Here is a 20,960-nt window from a genome sequence, read left to right as displayed (position 1 = left end):
AAAAGGGCAACTAGAATGATTAAAGGGTTGGAACACTTTCCCTATAAAGAAAAGTTAAAATGCTTGAGGTTCTTTAGCTTGGAAAAACGTCAACTGCGGGGTGGCATGATAGAGGTTTACAAGATTATGCATGGGACAGAGAAGGTAGAGAAAGAAGTACTTTCCCCCCTTTCTCACAATACAAGAACTTGTGGGCATTCAATTAAATTGCTGAGCAGTCGGGTTAGAACTGATAAAAGGAAGTACTTCTACACCCAAAGGGTAATTAACATGTGGAATTCACTGCCACAGGAGGTGGTGGTGGCTACAAGCATAGACAGCTTCAAGAGGGGATTGGATAAGCATATGGAGCAGAGGTCCATCAGTGGCTATTAGCCACAGCTAATTGCTGGAACTCTCTGTCTGGGGCAGTGATGCTCTGTATTCTTGTGCTTGGGGGGGCACAGTGAAAGGACTTCTAGCCCCACTGGTGGACCTCTTGATAGCACTTGGGTTTTTTGGCCACTGTGTGACACAGAATGTTGGACTGGATGGGCCTGATCCAACATGGCTTCTCTTATGTTCTTATAGAAACTATATTTAAGTAAACAACTTATGGCTCAGTGGAAGAGCGCTTTGCATTCAGAGGATCCCAGGTTCAACCCCTGGCATATCCAGTTGAAAGGACAAGATAGCAGGTGATGTGAAAGAGCTGCTGCCAGTCACAGTAGATAATACTGACTTTGATAGACCAACTGGTCTAAAGAGAGCATGTGTGTTCAACACAAGCATTTCTAAAATACAATACATTTATATTAATTCCTACTTAGAAGGCATATCCAACTGAAGGTGGTCTTCTGACCATCACAGTTTCAGCCAACTGAATGAGAATAACTGGCAAATGCCTCATCTGACATATTCAGAACAGGCAAGAATAGAACAGTTGCAACTACTTCTATGAAAAGCTACAGCCCTTGCTGCTATTTCCTCCCCAAGCTTTTACAAGTATTTGAGGAAAGCATGAAAATTACTCAATAGCTGGCAATGACAAACTGTGAAGTACAATATACAATTACTTTAATTCAGAGCTTTTTTTCTGGAAAAGGAGGTACCAGAACTCTCAAGAGGGAAATGAAGGAGAAACACACAGGACTCTTTGAATCAATACAATTTTCATGTGCTACAGACTTACCTCAACTTTAAAGCAGTTTCCAAACTTTAGACATGTCACCAACATCCTCAGTTCTGAATCCACTTCTGCTGGCACTCCGGGGACTCCCCCTTCTGCCACCCAACACCCTGCTGCACCATCCCAAGAACCCGTACTTGATAATTCAAGCCTGCCACCTTAGTCTACAGGGTCCTCTCCTACACACACCCTGCCTCAATCTCTTCTCTGTATCTGGGTGGTTTTGTTCAGAAGTACTGATCTGCTCTCAAAGCCTCTTCTCCATCTGCGCTCCCTTTGCAAGGGTCTCCTTTCTTGTGGGTACTCAGAAGGGTGAGTATAACAAACTTAAAAATAACGAAGTATTTCTTACACAGTGTTTCAATTGATAATTAAAAACTAGATACACAGAGATGCGAAAGTTTAACCTGCAGAAATTACACATCAACTGAACACAAATCACATAACAAAATATCCCATAAAAAGCCACTAGGCCAGACACATTTCGGCTGTAAGAACCTTCTTCAGTGGCCTAAAACCAAGTTGCACATACTTAAAATGAACTGTAAAACAGGTAGGTTTCTAGTATTTCAATATGAGGGAGGGCTTCACATGAAAATCAGGTCTATACATAATTCTGAACCAACCCACAAAGAGGACAGTGTCTCTCTTGCCAGAGATAGAATAACTGGAGAGACACACTGAGGGGCCTCAGGACATATCAGGAGGAGACCAATAGGCACTGGAATGCTGTTCTGACATGTTCCAGTAGGGAAAAAGCCTGCTTCAATCTAAACCAAATGAAACTGATGGACAGGCTAGAGAAAATAGTTAAGACTTCATTGTAAGTAGCTTTAGATTTTGCATGTTTTTCATTGCAATTAGGAAAATTATTGATTTGCTTTCTTTCAAGCTTACTGGGAAAATGCCTAGCCTAATGAGGGAAAATATGCATACCAGGACAGAACACTTGAAAATTTTACCTGTATTTTTACACATGAAAACTGGTACAATGTCCTCTTCTTTTTACCTTGTAAAGCTGTGCCTTGGTAGCTGAGACTGAGGGCACCTTACAGAGACTGTGCCTGGGTAGCTGAGACTGAGGGCACCTTACAGAGTTCATCAACATCAAGTATTAGTTCAGCTAGAAGAGCTGCTACAGGGGGATCTAAGAAGTGTCAGCAGTATTTTCTCACCATTCAGGGCAAGAATCCAGATTTATAATTAAGTCAAATCATAAGTTATTGGTTACAAATGAATGACTGTATCCAGCTGTTGTCACAATGATTCATAGTCCTTAGAAGTATGTTAGAACATTCGTACCACTAGAGTTCCCTAGGGACTAGCACCCCAGACTGCTTTCTCTACTGACTGTTTTGAAGCTACACGCACATTTGTCTTGTAGCCTTTATATAATAGTTCAGGTTTTCTCTACTGTCTGGGCTCAGCTCCTAATTATGCTTATAGTCACCACAGCACTGTTTTACACACTTGCAAAAATTGATACAACTGAAGGCTTACATTTAACAGTGCATAAATATGGTCAGTTCGGAAATCTGGATTTCCCATTTCTCCATGAGAAAGTTCAATAAAATCTATCTTGCCATTGAACAGCACTCAACAGATGAGAGCACAAGGCAACAACTCACATGGTGCTACCACACAATTTAAGATTCAAATCTGAGAAAAATATCTCAGCAAAACAACAGTAAAACAAACACTTCTAAAACCAGAGACTGCAAAACTGCCCCCCTAAGGCTAGGCATCCTTAAAAACTTGAGTAAAATATATTTAGTTCTGTTTGAATCACTGCCATGTCCTCATAGGTGGTCAATCTCTAGATACATGCAAGACGAGGATGGTATCTGTTAGTTTGAATGATGTGAAGGAAACAGATACTGTGAAGTTAAGAAAGTTAATGAATGAAAGCAAGCAAGATCACAAGCAGCAGACACACCCAGAGAGAGAGACAGAGAGAGTGAGAGAGTACCTGGAAAGCTGTGAGTGCGCCGGTCCCTGGGTTATACAGGCATCGCAGCGAGGGCATGCTGTCCGCCAGGCTGGAGCAGCCCAGCCACAGAGACCGGGGCATAGAGCACTGCAGAGAAAGGACAACTATGAGATGGGACTGTATGAACAGGATGGCACAGATTACAGGAAAATCTGAGGCTGCAATTAATTTCTCAGCAAAGTTGTTGCTGTTTGGAGCAGCCTCCACAAATGCTACTCATCTGCACGTCTCCCATAGAGAAAAGCAGAACGAGGGGAAAGAGATGTAAGGAACAGACATAGCATGGACATACTGATTAAACGCTAATATTTTATACTTTATTTACTTCATTTATACCTCACTCTTCTCCCCAAATGGGGACCAAAAGTGGCTTTCAACAGTCCTCTCCTCTCCATTTAACCCTCACAATAATTCTGTGAGCCAGGTTAGGCTGACAGTATGTGACTGGCACAAGGTCATCCAGCAAGTTTCCATAGCAGAGTGGGGATTTGAATCTGGGTCTCCCTATCTTAATCCTGTTTGCAGGAGTGCTCTAAAGCAAGGTAATATGCTCAAGAATTTCAGCTGATTAAACTGCATACTTTTAAACTAACCATCCAAAGAAATATTACAGTGGAATGGTGCATGTGCAACCCAGCCCATGTCTCAACTATCTTTAAGACATCAGAGTAGAATCATGGGTTCCCTGGCCTCTTCTGGCACAAATCCATTCTCTTCTCCCACTGTCCATAATCCTGGTCATGGTGTCGACGGCTACAGTAACCACACTTACTGCTAATCAAGGTCTGAAACCAGCTTCAGAATCTGGGTTGGGTTAATATTGGGACAAAACTAGCCACAGTAAAGGCACTAGGGATGAACAGAATATGTGAGACAGTACACAACTTCAGCGCCTGTTCCCTTTAACTCTGGCTAAAGGATGGGTAGTATTACATTTATTGAAGTCCGGTATTTCAGCCCAGATAACATTTTAAGGGTATGTAATGAAGCTACTAGTTTCTGCTATCTGAGCAGGAAAAAAATCTATTCTGTGGGAAAATCCCTCAAAGGTATCACCTGAATAAAGAGAGCCATACAGATGTCATATGCACTGCATACACTATGTCCTTACCTGGGGATTATGAATCAATCTATTCATAGCACCAATTAATACCCTCTCCAAGCAAAACCTCTCCAGTTCATCTGCTGTCTTCCCCCATGCAGTGTCACTATTCAGCATGGAGTGAATAATTCTGCAGTATAAGTAGAAAGCAGGTTGGAAACCTCATTGCATACAATGGAAAAACAATAAATTCAATTAGAGATCAGATAGGACAGAATCTTTACCAGCCCTATTGTTTGGTTAATTCTGCTTGGATGTTCAGCAGCAGGATTTCTTCTCTTGATACTAAAACTAACTAAAGGTGTGTGAAGTTACCAGAGAGAAAGCATTTAGCTTTCAACCACTTGAGACAGATTTACTGGGGAGTGGGGGGGGTGGAATAAAGATTTCTGATACTATACTTGGATTTTGTCACTGAAAGGATTGTATTTATTATTTATTATATTAATACAGGTATCCTGAAATATTTAGTGTTCAAGCTGGTCAAATGCTTATATATGTGGACAAATAGGAGAAAGGAGAATGATTAATTATTTGAACCTCTGCGTAATCTCCATCTCAACAATATTTTAATTTAAGAAAAAAGCAAGAACAGATGTGCAGAAATTTGAAATAGGCAACTGTTATAATAGCAGTATTTTGACATTTTGTCTCATTTTCCCACTTTCTGAATGGAAACAAATGATTGAACAAATGATTCTGCTAAGTGGCACAAAAACAAAGGTAGAGACTCCCAAGGGTAACAATGGGCCTGGGCCAGTGCCCAGTAGCATACCTGTGCTCATGGCTTTTTTTCTGGAAAAAGAAGTGTCAAAACTCTCAAAAGGGAAATGGAGAAACACACAAGTGCCCCCATGAGCTTTTAAACATGTTCCGGCGCATTCCCCCAGAAAAAAAGCCCTGCCTGTGCTTTCTGCCCTCTCCCTAGGAGGGTAGAATCCAGGCCTTCCTCCTTCTCAGCCTATCACTACTGAACATGCATGGCTGGTTAAAGTTTTAATGGATTATTGGCACTAGTCTTCTAAAGACCGTAGCCTCCTTTGAACATACCCTGAAAGCCAAGGTGGACTTCAAGACTGAGCTTGAAGAGCAGAAGTTTAGTGCCCCTCCAGCACAATTTCTCCTCTAACTACAGACTGCAAATTACTGGTAGAAATTAGTATGAATGCTACAATTCACACATCTTGGAAGAAGCCTGACTGTAGCAGTTAAGCCACTAAAAATCAAACTCCTCTATGGTAAAAGATACATTACACTTGGCATATTTTACTATCCTTCCAAAATAATCTCTGCTGCCTGGGCCAGAAAGATCCCATCATAGCTACCTTAGTAGTTTCAAAGGATAGGTAGCTTGTTTTCACAGGCATCATGCATATGACATTACAGACATCCCCTTGGCCAATGTTACCCTCACATAACCTGGGATGAATATGAGAAATCGTTCTTTCAAAATAGTTCTGTCAAAGTCTTCAAATCCACCTCCTGCTCCAAGTCTTCTTTGCATCTTCAATCACAGGACAGAATGTCAATGGACTGATTACAGTTTTAATTGGATTACTCTATGTAAATTTGTTCATAAATCAAGCCAGTCATTCTCATCCTAACCTACTTCACAGGTTTGTTGTGGGGAAAAAATTGAGAGCTACTTTGAGCAAGTGGGATAAAATATACTAGGTAATAAATTACTTGCTTCATTCAGATGTGTATCTCCTGGCTGATTCACAAGTTCCTGTATGCATACAAATTCTACATGCTACAAAACATTTTGGTGCTACCTGACACTAAACTGCAATTTTAGAACACAGCCCTTTCTATTGTGCAATTATATCAAGAAAAAAAATCTGATTGATAAGGGAAGTCTGGATTCCATCAGTAATTAATATCTCCAATACCTTTAAAGTCACAAGTACCAATTATCATTATTTTAAGGTACAAGCAGTTTCAACTTCAATTTAAGGATCTATACCCAAGCACGCGTAATAGCTAGATACCAAACTAATGCAGACTGAAGGAAAGGGTCACATAAAGCTAAATATTCATACAATCATGGCTGCTAGCTCTTTGGTGCATCTGCTTGAAACATATTGTGATTTGAAGTATCTTCAAGATGCTGCTGTTATTGATGGGCTTGGTTTTACAAGTCATATGCATGTGTGAAGTGGAGTTGATTTCCTTCTGGTTTTGTTTTATTTCTATCATATTATGACCTACTGTCATACCTAAAATGAAACACAAAGATTTTCTATTAGACTCCATCCAAAAGTTCACATTGTACATGGCACAACAGTGAACACCTGTTTGCCATTGAGCACACACACAGCAGGGTGCTTATATCATTGAGAATGTACTTATGTAACACATGTTTTTAAATGCAGATTAAAAAAACTCTGTAAAAGAGCCCTGGGGTGCAGAGTGGTAAAGCTGCAGTACTGCAGTCGGAGCCCTCTGCTCACGACCTGAGTTCGATCCCAGCGAAGGCTGGTTCGAGGTTGACTCAGCCTTCCATCCTTCCGAGGTCGGTAATATGAGTATCCAAGGGGGAAACTGTAGATGACTGGGGAAGGCAATGGCAAACCACCCTGTAAAAAGTCTGCTGTAAAAACACTGTGAAAGCAACGTCACCTCAAAGTTGAAAACGACTGGTGCTTGCACAGGGGTCTACCTTTACCTTTTTTAAAACTCTGTAAGGTATGTAGCAACCCTCTAACCTGCCCACTTTTCAAGACCCATAGAAGTTTTATTATATAGGCCAGTATCATTATTTGACAGTAATTAAATAGCAATAGCTAAAAGTCTATTAAAAAGGAGAAAGAAAAAAATAATGTATGAAGAAAGGAGATCAAATTATATATGAAGAAAAATATAAGAACAATTCAGAATTATACTAAAGGAGGTCTGCCTCTGAAAATGGAATAAGAGAATGTTTAAAAGACACCTGACTTATAAAATTTACATCAGAACACTGGAAAACTTTAAACCAAACAACAATTCAAGAAATCTCCCAGGCAATAAAAGATATGAAAAAAGACAAAGCCCCAGGCCCAGATGGGCTGACAGCAATATGCTATAAACATTCTGAAGAAGTTTTAATTATACCATTACAAAAAGTCATGAATGAGAAAAAAGAAGGAAAGAACATAGCAAGGGGCATATATAACCCTAATACATAAAGGAGGTAGTGATGCAATGCTGCCACTCATATAGACTGACTTTGTTATTGAATGTAGTCTATAAAATCTTTACAATAATGGCAGAATGATTAAGAAAATGCATACTGAATCTAATATACACTGACCCAACAGGTTTTGTAACAAAGAGGTACATGAAAAATAATATATGATTTATAATAGCTGCAATTGAACTTGTGAATAATAAGAAAGCAGTATTTTTAGTTTGGGATGCAGAAAAAGCATTCAATAACAAATCATGGCCTTTCCTATTGAACATACTTCAGAATATGGGCTGCAGTCTAGAATTCTGGAATCTGATGTGAGATATTTATTCAAAACAAGCAAAGCTTTTTAATAAATGGAAAATTAACAGAAGCAATTCCAGATGAAAAAGGAATTAATCTGTCACCTTTATTATTTATTTTGGCAATGGAGACATTAGCCATAAAGATCAGACAAGATACAAGGATCAAAGGAATGAAAGCGGATGATACAGAATTTAAAATTAAAAGCTATGCAAACAATACAATGTGGTTATAACAGTTTTGGTTCCACAAAAATCACTACAATGTGTAATGGAACATATTGAAAAATTTGGATCCTATTCACGATATAAACAGGAAGACCAAAATCATAACAAAATTTAACCCAACAACAAGAAAAAAATATAAAAAGTATGGGATGCACTGTGAAAGCGGATGATACAGAATTTAAAATTAAAAGCTATGCAAACAATACAATGTGGTTATAACAGTTTTGGTTCCACAAAAATCACTACAATGTGTAATGGAACATATTGAAAAATTTGGATCCTATTCACGATATAAACAGGAAGACCAAAATCATAACAAAATTTAACCCAACAACAAGAAAAAAATATAAAAAGTATGGGATGCACTGTGGCTACCAATGCTATTTAAATATCTGGGGACAAAACTGCAATCTTTTCAAAAACCAGGTCTTCAGAAGACCTGGAAATTGATACAGACTGATCAATTCAGATGGAATAAACTAAAGCTCTCGTGGCTGGGAAGAATTTCAGCAATCAATTGCCACAATTGCATTTTTAATTTCAAATGTTACACACACAAAAGAATACTGACAGAGTGGCAAAGACAAATAAATTCATCTGAGATGGCAAGAAACCAATAATAAGTTTTAAAATATTCCAAGATGAGAAAAAGAGAGGAGGACAGGCTGTGCAGATTCTAAAAAATGCTTTGGTGGCAGCCACCACCAAAACCATAAGGATCTTCACTGGGCAATTGAAGGCAAGCTGTAGCAGCCATTTTGTGGATTGGTCTATTGGGTTAAATATAAAAAAATAATTTGCCTTGGAAGCACAGAAGTTGTATGCAATATCCCTGATCCTCCATGTTTCCTGATTAAGGGAAAATGCTATTCAAACAAATTACAAAGATGATTGGACTCCAATGGTAATGAAATAAAGACATTTTACTTACAAACATAGAAGCACATCTTACATGGCATATTCAAGTAGGTACACTTAACTTACTATGAAGAAATTAACTTCAAGAGATTAACTTGCTCTAAGCCCATGTAAGAGAGAGAAGAGAGGTCCTATATAAGATGAAACGGAAGGCAAGCAACAGTCAAAGAAGCCCAACATCTAACCTATGTGAGGATGGGGCCACTTGCCAAGTGTACCTCACTGAGAGAATTCTCTTAACTGTTCACCTCCCAGATCCTTTTGCATGCAGAGTTACAATATCCAACCTGCAGCAGCCATTTTGTGGCTGCACCCCCATGCTGTGTCAGAATCTCAAAGGTTCCCACAGGGTCAAAAAGGTTGGGGACCCCTGCTTTATCCCATCTAAAGCAGTTCCTATTCTTGCTGTTTAAACTAATGAATTGATGATTTGGTCTTCTTCAGTACCATCTGGACCCAAACAAGCATCAGCATTAGTCTACAAAGCAAAAACAAATGGCAGAGAGAGAATAACAGTAAACTGCACCAAGACAGAAGCCGAAATTAACTCCTTTTCTGTCCATTCTGTTATAACTTAGGGCAGTGGTTCCCAACCTTTTGGTATGGAGACTCAGAAATCTAAATTTACTTTGTATGGGGATTCATCCAGAGCTGACCCAAGGCTTTTGGTGCCTGTGACAGACTCAGGCAAGTTAGCCTGGAAGCTGGAAACAGCCTTGCAATGATTGGCTGGGTCACAGGTATGGTAACGAAAATGTAGCAAATTGAGAGATGCTTGGAGGGAAGTAAAACGCCTGAGAGTTGAGCTTTAGGACTGGAACAGTTCAGTTCAGTCTGGGAACTGAAGCTATCAGTTGTGAAAGCAACCGGAAGGCAGCTGAGACAGCCTGTGGGCCGAGTTCCTTGGGAGACAGAACAGTTTCTGTCTGTGAGAGTGTTATTGGGCAGAAGTGGGCAAAACCTTCTGTGCACCTTCCATGAGGAGAAACTCTCCGAGAAGATCTGTCAGCACATCAGGGCAGTCTCCTGGTGTAAATAAGAACACTCTAACACTTAAATACTGGGACTAGATTCTTGTGGCCAGGAAGCATTCCCAAAAGTCAGACAAGGCATCTAACTGGGTGCGACACACAGGATTGAAGGCTAGAAGAGCACTCAAAAGGTGTGGATCCTGAATGCTAGTGTTTGAGTCTGAGGGAATATTGATCTGGCACAAGTCAGAAGTCCCCAGTATGTATGGAAAAGAGTGTATGAGCATAGGACTATACCATCTCTGCCTAGAATTCCTAGTGCCAAGTAGGCACTGCCTGCCTGTCAAAAGATTTTATTACTAAAACCTGCCTGATGTTAGTTCATAGTTATTAAGCCTGCCTGTTTATATACTTTTGAAACTATCTCACTGACAATTCTGGTGTTGAGAGATTGTTTATTTTGAATTTCTGCCTGCCAACTGATTTGCCCTCAAATAACTCATTAATATTATTTTATACCTCTCCCTTACCTTTTGTGAACCAATAAATATTTGTTGTGGTTTTTGAAATTCAAAAAACTGTCTGGTGCCTAGCTTACTTTAGTTTTGACAGGATTTCTGTATATGTGCCTTAGGGACTGAGGGAAGGTGACTGGGGAAAATTTTTATAGTGGTAACCCTCCCAAACTGACCCTGACCAGTTCCTCACAGTGCCCTAGGCAAACTATGACCTTGGCCCATCTATTCCAACATTCCGTTTTCTATATTGCCCAACCAGATGCTTTTGAGAAAACAACAAACATCACAGAAATTGTGCAGCTAATCTGCTCATGAACCTCAAGCAAATGGGAGATAATCTCCTCCTCTGCCAGCTGGGCAAGAGCTAGAGTTTGAGGAGGGGTGCTTGGGGTACACTGGGTTGATGAGATATGTGATGGCTGATGGCAGTGAAGAGGTTCATGCCAAGGAGCTTGGTGCAGTACATCTCCCAAAGCTGGTGGAAGGCAGTGAGGGTCCGCAGGAGACTGAGCAAGAGGTTGGGCACCTGAACAAGCAGCACAAAGACAGAGCCCACGTATGCCCACTACCCTTCTCTGGTTTTGCCATGGCATACTGAACAGGTCCACCTACTCTCCAACCTCCCTTCCCCTTCTTTCAGCTACTAAGGAAAGTCACTAGTTAGCAGACAGGTTTTTCCCCTCTCATTATTGTCACAAAGAGGGAGGTAGAAATAAGAATGTGTAAAATTGGTGAGTGTATTGGCTTGCAGGCACCAAGTATCAGATGACAGACATTAGGCAAGACAGGTTCATCCAGTCCAGTGTCAGGGGTCCAGAAGTCAAGCATGTAAGAATCTGTGGCTCAACATCTATCATATTTGTTGCATCCGTGCCTAACAGCCTCTCTTGGTAGATTTTTATAGCCCTATGCTTAAGGGTCATTCTTGCCGCCAGTTGCTCAGAAGCAATCCTGCAACTATTCATCTTTGTTATCAGCAAGCAGCTGATGTCAGGCCAGGAGGCATGCACTTTGCCATCTTGTGTGTAGCTCTGTTCTCAGCCTCCATCTGTGGCACTCTAAGGGTGTGGGTGGTACTGATAGGCTGGGAGCAGCCAACTGAGGTTCACTTGCTGAATCAGGGCTGGAGAGTGTCAATGGCTCTGCATCAGCTGCTGGCTGTGAATCCTCACAAGCCTGTAGGTAAGGAGCATCAAATGCCCAGCCCATAGGCCAGATCTGGCACATGGGGCTTGTCTTTCCCATACTGTACTCACCCTTTGAAGCTCTGATGTTGACAAAGTTCCCTGCTCTTTCTGCCTTATCTTTGCTAGTTGCAACAGGAACCAGGCTGCAAAGAAAATGTGGAGTGGATTTTCCATTAAAGTCTCTGTGCCAAGATAGATAGGGCCCAGAGACCTTAATGGAAAATCCATTCCACATTTTCCTTGCAACTTTAACTGTGCTGCAATGCGTTTCAATGGAGTGGAGATCAGTTTCACCTTTCAGCATTCCTATAGCCAGCTGAAGCTCATGCTTCCTTGCAAATAAATGGTTTATGCTTTGTGCCAGTTTGTCTCTGCTCAATGGACCTGAGAGTACTCTAACCTGGGAACTCACAGCTAAAGAGGGATATTACACTAGAGAGCCATTGCCAATCTGAGTAGACCCGGGGGGGGGGGGGAGAGAGAGAGAGAGCTTGAAATGCCATTTCATTGTTTTCCCGGGCTCAGAGCACTTTATATTTTTAGTTTTTGCTGTGATCCTTGTGCTTTTTCTTGATGTTTTATTTTAAAAATTGCATAGCCAAATCCTACTATTCCCCCACCTTTCCATTTTAAACAAAATATTGCAAGAGTTAGAAGACTGCAGATTTATACCATGCCCTTCTCTCTGAATCAGAGACTCAGAGCAGCTTACAATCTCCTATATCTTCTCCCCCCACAGCAGACACTCTATGAGGTAGGTGGGGCTGAGTGGGCTCTCACAGCAGCTGCCCTTTCAAGGACAACTCCTGCGATAGCTATGGCTAACCCAAGGCCATTCCAGCAGCTGCAAGTGGAGAAGTGGGGAATCAAACCCAGTTCTCCCAGTCCGCACACTTAACCACTACACCAAACTAGAAAGATCCAAGAGGGCAGCCATGCTACAGGCTCTCAAGCATGTTTGTATTTTAAATTAAAAATAATATCTTTAATTGTGTTTGTGTCCTTTATAATGTTTATATCTCCACTACCTCACATTACATTGTATGACACACATGGCCCAGCTCCACAAAGTCTCATTTGTATAAGATCTGGTCCTCCTAACAAATGAGTTCAGCACTCCAGCTGTAGATCATTTTCCTGCTGATCAGCTTCTCTTAACTTAAGGCTGGCTACACAGGGCTCCTTTTCTCCTGAAGAGTCCTCTTCTCCTAAGGAGTCCTTGATATCACTGAGCACTGGCTGGCCCACAACAATGAGACAACAAGAAAGAGAAGGATGCAAAGCACAAAAACCATCTTTAGGGAGGGCTGGCCTATGACCCACTTTTAGAGTCGTCACAACCCACAGATTGAGGAACACTGACCTAGAGCTGCTTGCCAAGTCTTCTTACTCCTGCAGGAAGAACAGCGAATTTTTAGAACAAACTGTTGATCCAAATTTGAAGAAAACAGTTTGGCAAAACAGGAGACCCTAAACATGTTTCAAATAGACTTTTTTCTCACAAAACAGCAAATTTCAACCTTTTTTTCTGGACTGTACCATTCCTGAATGTAGGTGGAAGCTAACAGGACTGAATGCTCCTCCACCCAATCAATAATTCAATGTTCCTGACATGTCAGGGAGAAAAATTAGCTAGATCTCTCCTCCTCAGAAAACATCTAGTTTTACTATCTATAGTATGCCCCCCTTTTCCTGGGGAAAAACTGAGGAACTCTGAAACAAAATCCAACAATCTAAAATATTTTCTCTTGGGATGAGTGAAATGGTTTTTAAGATAAGGTAACATGAGAATGTAGCATGACAAGTACTATGTAAGAATCTACAGCATTAGATTATGCTCTAAGTTATAGGTACAATGTAGACATACATGTACAAAATATGTTTAAGGAAAGGTTTATTGCTTAAATATGAGTAATTCTGGCAAACAAATATGTACACCTACTGTGACTGTTTGAGGCTATTTCTCCCCCCCCCCCACAAAATACTCTTTGTTATTGATGATAAACAAAAAATTCTAATGTCTATTTCTATTTTTTCTACCTATCATATATTAAAAATTCAGATATATATGCTAACGTATCAAAGTGTGCAGCAGTTTTCAGGGCTCTCTCGCCCTATTGTATTGGGCATGTTTGCAATTTTGCTTGTAGCGTTAAGGGATTTAATATGCCAAATAGTACAATTTGATACGCTAACTTATAAATGATGTGTTTTACCTTTTCAAAATGGCAAAATAGGTTCATGAAAGGAAAGTATTACATTTTTTTTAAAAAAAAAAACTTTCCCTTTCCCCCTGACTACAGGAAAAGGTTTTGCCCCACATGGCTTCAAAATACCAGGAAATTTTGCATCTATAGATAGGAATGAGCCTCTAAAGTGCTGGCAGCTACACTTGGGCTCAGTGTGCTCCCAGTGTGTCCAGCTAACCCAACATTTCTCCATCCTTCCAACAACACACCCTTTTATTTGCCAGCATACCAACATCCTTGCAAGTAGATGTTGCAAGGGTTTTTGCCACTCAGGCCAAAATGGCTGCCAACCCCTGTGATAAGCTATGACAAGGCTTTGCCCTGACTGACCAAATTACACTGCCTGGTCTCAGGCCTGTAGTTAGAAGGTTTGAGTTTGGAGGGGGGGAAATAAAATTTTAGTTCGGGGGCCAGGGAACCCAAAATGATATCACAAATGACGTCACAAAAAGTTTTAAAAAATAAAATAAAAACCTGGGAAGCCAGCTGCAAGATAAATAAAAAAACCTTGAGCAGCAACCAGCTGTAAGAGTCCCCTCCCCAGAGAAGGCTGACCGATTCCTGCCGTTTTTCCCATCTCTGCAACTCCTCCCTGAAGGTTTTGGGGAGTGAGAGAGAAGAGGGCGGCAGACAAGTTTGGACATTGGAGAGCGCTTCCTTGTAATGGAGAGGGGAGGAGAAAAGAGAAAAGGGGGGAGAAGTACAAACAAGAGCCAGCAGACTGAGAGCTTCAGCTGTGAGTTTGCATTCTCTCACATGCATGCCAGCCAGCCAGTGGGAACCTGTCCTTGGTGCTGTGCACTCAGAACAGTGTGTCTCTCGGGCAGCCAAACTACTTCGAAGATGAGCTGAGGGACACCAGGTCAGGAGCGAGAGAAGGAAGTGCCAGGGCAAAGAGGACAAGCATCTGCCCCTTGTTGCTTTCACTACCCCTGCTGCTGCTGTTTGCAGGTTTGGGGGAGCAAAAGTAAGAGAGGAGAAGGCAGCTGCTGCTGCTGTTCCCCCTCGGCCCAGGAGTGTGAAGGCAGTGGCAGCAGCTTGGCTCTCAGTCTTTCCACTTGTGGGTGAGGGGGGACTGGTGGGAGGAGCCTGAAATGTCACACATTGGTGGGGCCTGGACCCCCCCAACCTCCCTGGTAGCTATGAGCCTGCCTGGTCCAGTTTATCAAGACAGATATTATTCTGGCTCCCTGCTGCATGCCAGAGGTTTCAAAATATTATTAAGTCAAACTGCAATGAAGTCAAGAGTTGTGTCCCTCTGCTTACAAAGCTTTTCTGAGAAAGGAAAAACTTCCATAAGACCATAAGAGAAACTTTATTGGATCAGGCCAATAGCCCACCCAGTTCAACACTGTCACAAATGGCCAAAAAACCCAGGTGCCATCAGGAGGTCCAAAAGCACCTTGTTTGTTAACTCAGCCCTTAGGCACATTGAGGAACAAAAGCTATTGGGAAGGACTCAGCGTGGGTTCTATCAGGGAAGATCTTGTCTCACTAACCTGTTAGTGTTCTTTGAGGGGGTGAACAAATATGTGGACAAGTTCTCTCGTGGATCAAAAACTGACTAAGTAACAGGAAATGGAGAGTGAGTATAAATGGGCAATTTTCACAATAGAAGGTGGAAAGCAGTGGGGTACTGCAGGGCTCTGTACTAGATTCAATGCTTTCTAACTTGTTCATTAATGATCTGGAGTTGGGAGTAAGCAACAAAGTGGCTAAATCAGCAAGTATCCTAATTAATGTTCCCTCCAAGCTGCACAGTCTTGTGAGCAAAAATTCTACTTTGTGAGCTACGGGTATTAAAGTTGTGAGCTACTGCATAAATTAGTGCGCCCTGGGGTCATCCTTCATGAGCTAAGACAAAAATGGGTGAGTTGGAGGCTAAAAATCTGTGAGCTAGCTCATGCTGACTCAGCTTAGTGGGAACATTGATCATAATGCCCCTGTATAAATCAATAGTGCGGCCTCATTTGCAGTACTGTGTACAATTCTGGTCACCACATCTCAAAAAGATATTATTGCATTGGGAAAAGTCCAGAAAAAGGGCAACTAGATTGATTAAAGGGTTGGAACACTTTCCCTATGAAGAAAAGTTAAACCACTTGGGGCTCTTTAGCTTGGAGAAACGTTGACTGAGGGGTGACATTATAAAGGTTTACAAGATTATGCATGGGATAGAGAAGGTAGAGAAAGAAGTACTTTTCTCCCTTTCTCACAATACAAGAACTCATGGATACTCAATGAAATTGCTGAGTAGTTGGGTTAGAACGAATAAAAGGAAGTATTTCTTCACCCAAAGAGTGATTAACACATGGAATTAACTGCCACGGGGGGGTGGGGGCGGGGTGGCAGCTACATGCATAGCCAGCTTCAATAGGGGATTGGATAAATGTATGGAGAAGGTTCATCAGTGGCTATTAGTCAAAAGATATAGATGGAACTCTGTCTGGGACAAATGATGCTCTGTATTCTTGGTTCTGGTGGGGGGGAACAGTGGGAGGCCTTCTAGTCTCCTGGCCCCACTGGTGCACCTCCTGATGGTACCTGGTTTTTCTGACGACTAAGTGACGGAGAGTTGGACTGGATGAGCCATTGACCTGATCCAACATGGCTTCTCTTATGTTCTTAGTGCAAGCTGCACTGACAAATGAAAACTGAATTATAAGCAAAATTCCACAAAGTATGTGAAAAACAAATATGTTGAACTGCTTTAACAAGGAATCAAAACAATAATTTGACAAAGTCACCCTTTCTTAAAATAATGGATAAAAATCTAGAAGATATATTCCATTTTTAAAAAATAAATAAATAAATGGTGCTAAAATTAAGAACAGGAAGATAAAACTACATTGGACAGGTTTTTGCAGATGGCAAAAAACAAGCATTCTTTAAAACAAAGATGAGTGGTTCGGAGACTGGAGACCAGATCATCAAATGGTTCTGGTCTCCTTCGCAGGTGAGTCACAAAGCCAGGAAGGAGAAGCAAGACAAACGGGATGCTGTAAAGCCACTTCCCCTTTAAGGCAGAAGCTGGGACAAAGGCTCTGAGCTTGCCTCCTCCAAGTAATAGGAAAAGAAAAGAGTGCAGTACCTTTGTTCCCACTGATATAGTTCAGACATATAGGTTGGACTTCAGGAAAGCAAATTTTTACAAACTTAAGAGTTATGCTGAGTAAAATCCCATGGTCAGAAATACTTAAGGAGAAGGGAGTTTAAGAGGGGTGGGAGTTTCTTAAAAGTAAAATACTGAAGGCACAATCACAAACAATTCCTATGAGAAGGAAAAGTGGGAGAAGCCTAAGGAAGCCATAAACAGCTCTCAAAAGACTTGAGAAATAAAAAAGACTCATTTAGGAAATGGAAGGAGGGTCTTATAACCAAGGATGAACATAAACAATAACCAGTGCTTGTAGAGAAAGAGTTAGAAAGCTAATCTTTAGTATGAGCTTAGACTAGGGAGAGATGCTAAAAACAACAAAAAAGGGTTCTTTTGTTATATACAAAGTAAGAAAAAGAGCAAGGACACGGAAAGCCCATTACGAGGTCAGGAAAGTGAAATTGTGACAGGTGATGAAGAGAGGGCAGAACGACCCTTGGCACTTACCGTGAGGGGTCCTTCTCCTAAGAGGACAGGAGGACATCTTGGGTGTTTCCCACCGTCCAATCAGGGAGGCAGGAATCTTAAAAAAAACTTCCCCTTCCTGTGGATGTGGGAACCACCCTCCTTCCAGTTCGGGTGACTCCGAGAAGCAGTACAAAACTCTTGCAACCATCGCTGCTATGAAAAAAAAGGTGAGCTAACTGGTGGTCGGTACAAAAACTTGGCATGAGCCTCCCAAACCGACTGAAATAAACTCGTATAGGAACTGAGAAAAAACAGGTAAACTACAGGTAGCCTGTGTTAAAGAGTAATCAACAGCTGTAGGTGAGACTACAGGAGAAGTTAGATCCAGACACATAAAAGATAGATGCTGCCCAAGGTAGGACGATAGAAGAAGGGGAGGGCAAGATGTCCTCCTGTCCTCTTAGGAGAAGGACCCCTCACGGTAAGTGCCAAGGGTCGTTCTCCCTAAGAGGCGGAGGACATCTTGGGTGCTCCCATAGCAGTATGTCATACAGGGTGGGATCATCCTACTCAGGCAGCACATGTTGCAGGATTCGTCTGCCAAAGGCTGCGTCCGCCGACGCATATGCGTTCAACTTATAGTGTCGGATGAAAGTGGAGATAGATGACCACGTAGCTGCCTTGCACACCTCCTCTATGGAGGCATTCCTGTTGAAGGCAGCATTGGTGGCCGCACTCCTGGTTGAGTGTGCAGTGATCCCTGGTGGTACTTGAAGGTTTAACGCCTTATACGCCTCTGATATACACTGCTTGATGGCGTAGCTAATTGCTGATTCGGACATCTTCTGTCCCAGTCTAGGAGCCGCTATATTAATGAACATGAAGTCTGATTTTCGGATAGATTCAGTTCTTGTAAGATAGACCTTAATTGACCTTAATTCGCACGTCTAAGGTATGCCATGTGCGCTCCTTGGGATGCTTGGGATCCGGACAGAAGGATGGTGAGTTGATCTCTTGACTCTGATGGAATCTAGAAGAGACCTTCGGTTGGAAGGTAGGGTCCGGATAGAGGACCACCTTGTCCTTGTGGAACACACACAGTTCCCTCTTAACCGATAAGGCCCCGATCTCTGAGACTCTTCTGGCCGATGTTATTGCCACCAGAAAGATGGTCTTCATACGCATGAACTTTAGGGATACAGAACTTAAGGGCTCGAAAGGAGGACCTGTTAGGGCCGAGAGTACCAGGTTCAATCTCCAGGTAGGAAACCGATGTACTTGTGGTGGAGAACTCATGGAGGCTCCTCTAAGGAAGCGTCGAATATGGGGGTGAGATGAGAGGTTCACGCCAACCACCTGCTGGAGAACTGAGGATAAGGCTGCCACCTGACGTTTGAGGGTAGCTGGCTTCAATCCAGAATGGAGACCGTCCTGAAGGAACTGCAGGATCTTGGGGACAGAAGGATGCAACGGGTCCACGGCTTTTCTCCGATACCATCTGTGGAAGGCTTTCCAGGACATGTCGTAGATCCGCGTTGTGGAGCTTTTTCTGGATGCTAGGATGGTGTTCGTCACGTCACTTGCATAACCAAGATCTAGGAGAGAGCGCCGTTCAACCTCCAAGTGGTCAACCTCAGCCAGTCTGGATGAGGATGCCACACCGGGCCCTGTAACAGCATGTCTGGACAGATTGGTAAGTGAAGCGGCTCCGCTACTGACATCTGTTGGATTGATGAGAACCAGTGACGTCGCGGCCACCAGGGAGCAACCAGAATGACGTCGGCCCTTAGCAGCCTGATCCTTCTGAGCAACCTCGGAATGATCGGGATTGGGGGAAAGGCGTATAGAAGGCCTTGCGGCCAGGGAGAAGTTAATGCGTCCGTGGCCTCCGCTTGGTAGTGGTAGTACCTCGTGTAGAATCGAGGAAGCTGGTGGTTCTGAGAAGACGCAAAGAGGTCCAACTCCGGCGGGCCGAAGCGTGTCACTATCGTTAAGAAAAGCTTCTTGTTGAGAGACCACTCTCCCGATTGAATGCTCTCCCGGCTGAGCCAGTCTGCCTTGATATTGCAAGTCCCCTTGATATGCTCCGCCCTTATGGACTTTAGATGTCTCTCCGCCCATTCGAACAGTTTCACGGCCTCCTTGTGAAGGGAAGTCGACCTGGACCCCCCTTGATTGTTTAAATAAGCCTTGGCAGCGATATTGTCCGTTCGAACCAGGACATGCCTCCCGGTCACCTGGTTCTGAAAGTACAGGAGAGCCAGTTGAATGGCACGGAGTTCCGGAAGGTTGATGGGAAGACTCGCCTCCTCGGTTGTCCACTGGCCCTGGGTAGGTATCTCGTTGAGGGTCGCCCCGCAACCTGAAAGGCTGGCATCCGAAAAGAGCTGTATTTCCTTCTCTACGAGGAACGTTCTCCCCTGACACAGGTTGTGGTCCTTCGTCCACCACAGGAGACTCTCCTTGACCTCCTTGGGAACAGTCAACGACATAGGGCGCTTCTCCATTATCTGGATCTGATAAGGGAACAAAAACATCTGAAGTTGTCTGGTGTGAAAGCGGCCCCATTGAAGCGCCTCTAGATTTGAGACTAGAAGACCCATAAGTTGTGCCAGGGTCTGGAGAGATGACATTGGTTCCCGCACTATCTGGAGCACCAATGCCTTGGTCCTCAGTATCTTTTCTTCTGGGAGGAAAACAGAGTTCATCCTTGTGTCGATGACCATACCCAGATGTTGTAGCCTCTGGGACGGCTGTAAATGACTCTTGGGAATGTTGATTATGAACCCGTGTTGTTGAAGACAGGATATGGTGTGTATAACGTCCTGCTCCGCACTCTCCCTCGACGAGGATCTTGTCAGCGGGTCGTCGAGGTAAGGGTGCACATGTATCCCTCTCTGTCTGAGGATTGCTATCAGGTTCACCAACACCTTGGTGAACACCCGTGGTGCCGTCGCCAGGCCGAAAGGTAAGGCTCTGAATTGGTAGTGAGTCCCATTTACGCAAAAACGAAGAAACTTGCGATGTGCTGGGAGGATGTACAGATATGCCTCTGTTAGGTCCAGAGAAGACATGTAGTCCTGATGGTGCAGGGACTCCGTTATAGATTTGATGGACTCCATACTGAAGTGACGGAGGTTGATATGTCTGTTTAAAAATTTCAGGTCTCCCGCCAGGAGGTTGGCATCGGGACGTTCCTGCGTCTGGAAGCTGCATGGCTGAGATCTATCCCCGTTTCGCGCCTTTTTGCGCTCCCCAAGATGGCCGCCGCCAGTGGGGAAGAGCCCTGATGAGGAAGCCTCCTCCGTGGCTGGGGAAGACCAGCGCCGCCTGCGTTCGCCTTTGGGTTTCTCGCCCCTACAGGGCACGTTGCCGGTAGCCAAGGCAAGCTTAGAAGTCATGCCGGCTCCGGAGGCGGGCCTCTCGGTTCCGCGCCAGGCGTCAGGAACCAGGTCATCGTCCATGAACGCGTCTCTTGACCGATGCGTCATTTTCCCTCTCCTCTGCGGCTTGAATGCTGTGCGCTCGGCTGCGGCTTGAGTTTAAACAGCCGCGCCGTTTCTGAAGCGCTGAAGAAAGTGGGGGGGGGG

At 43.1% G+C, this 20,960-nt stretch overlaps 1 protein-coding gene across 12 annotated transcripts in view; it reads right to left on the bottom strand.

Annotated features, from left to right (window-relative positions):
• The window catches only part of BTRC (beta-transducin repeat containing E3 ubiquitin protein ligase), a 184,895-nt gene that overhangs the window by 118,106 nt on the left and 45,829 nt on the right, over nucleotides 1–20,960 (bottom strand). For 5 of the 12 annotated variants that reach the window (XM_060241797.1, XM_060241793.1, XM_060241796.1 and 2 more), the window contains one exon: nucleotides 3,138–3,245. The exons of the other annotated variants lie outside the window; for them this stretch is intronic. In XM_060241797.1, the coding sequence (XP_060097780.1) occupies nucleotides 3,138–3,245 (108 nt within the window). The remainder of the gene's footprint in view (nucleotides 1–3,137; nucleotides 3,246–20,960) is intronic. 12 annotated transcript variants of the gene reach the window in all.

This window comes from Heteronotia binoei, chromosome 6 (genome assembly GCF_032191835.1).
Source record: "Heteronotia binoei isolate CCM8104 ecotype False Entrance Well chromosome 6, APGP_CSIRO_Hbin_v1, whole genome shotgun sequence".
Classification (NCBI taxonomy): domain Eukaryota; kingdom Metazoa; phylum Chordata; class Lepidosauria; order Squamata; family Gekkonidae; genus Heteronotia; species Heteronotia binoei.
Note: the sequence above shows the minus strand (reverse complement) of the source record. Positions and strands in the feature narration are given on the sequence as shown.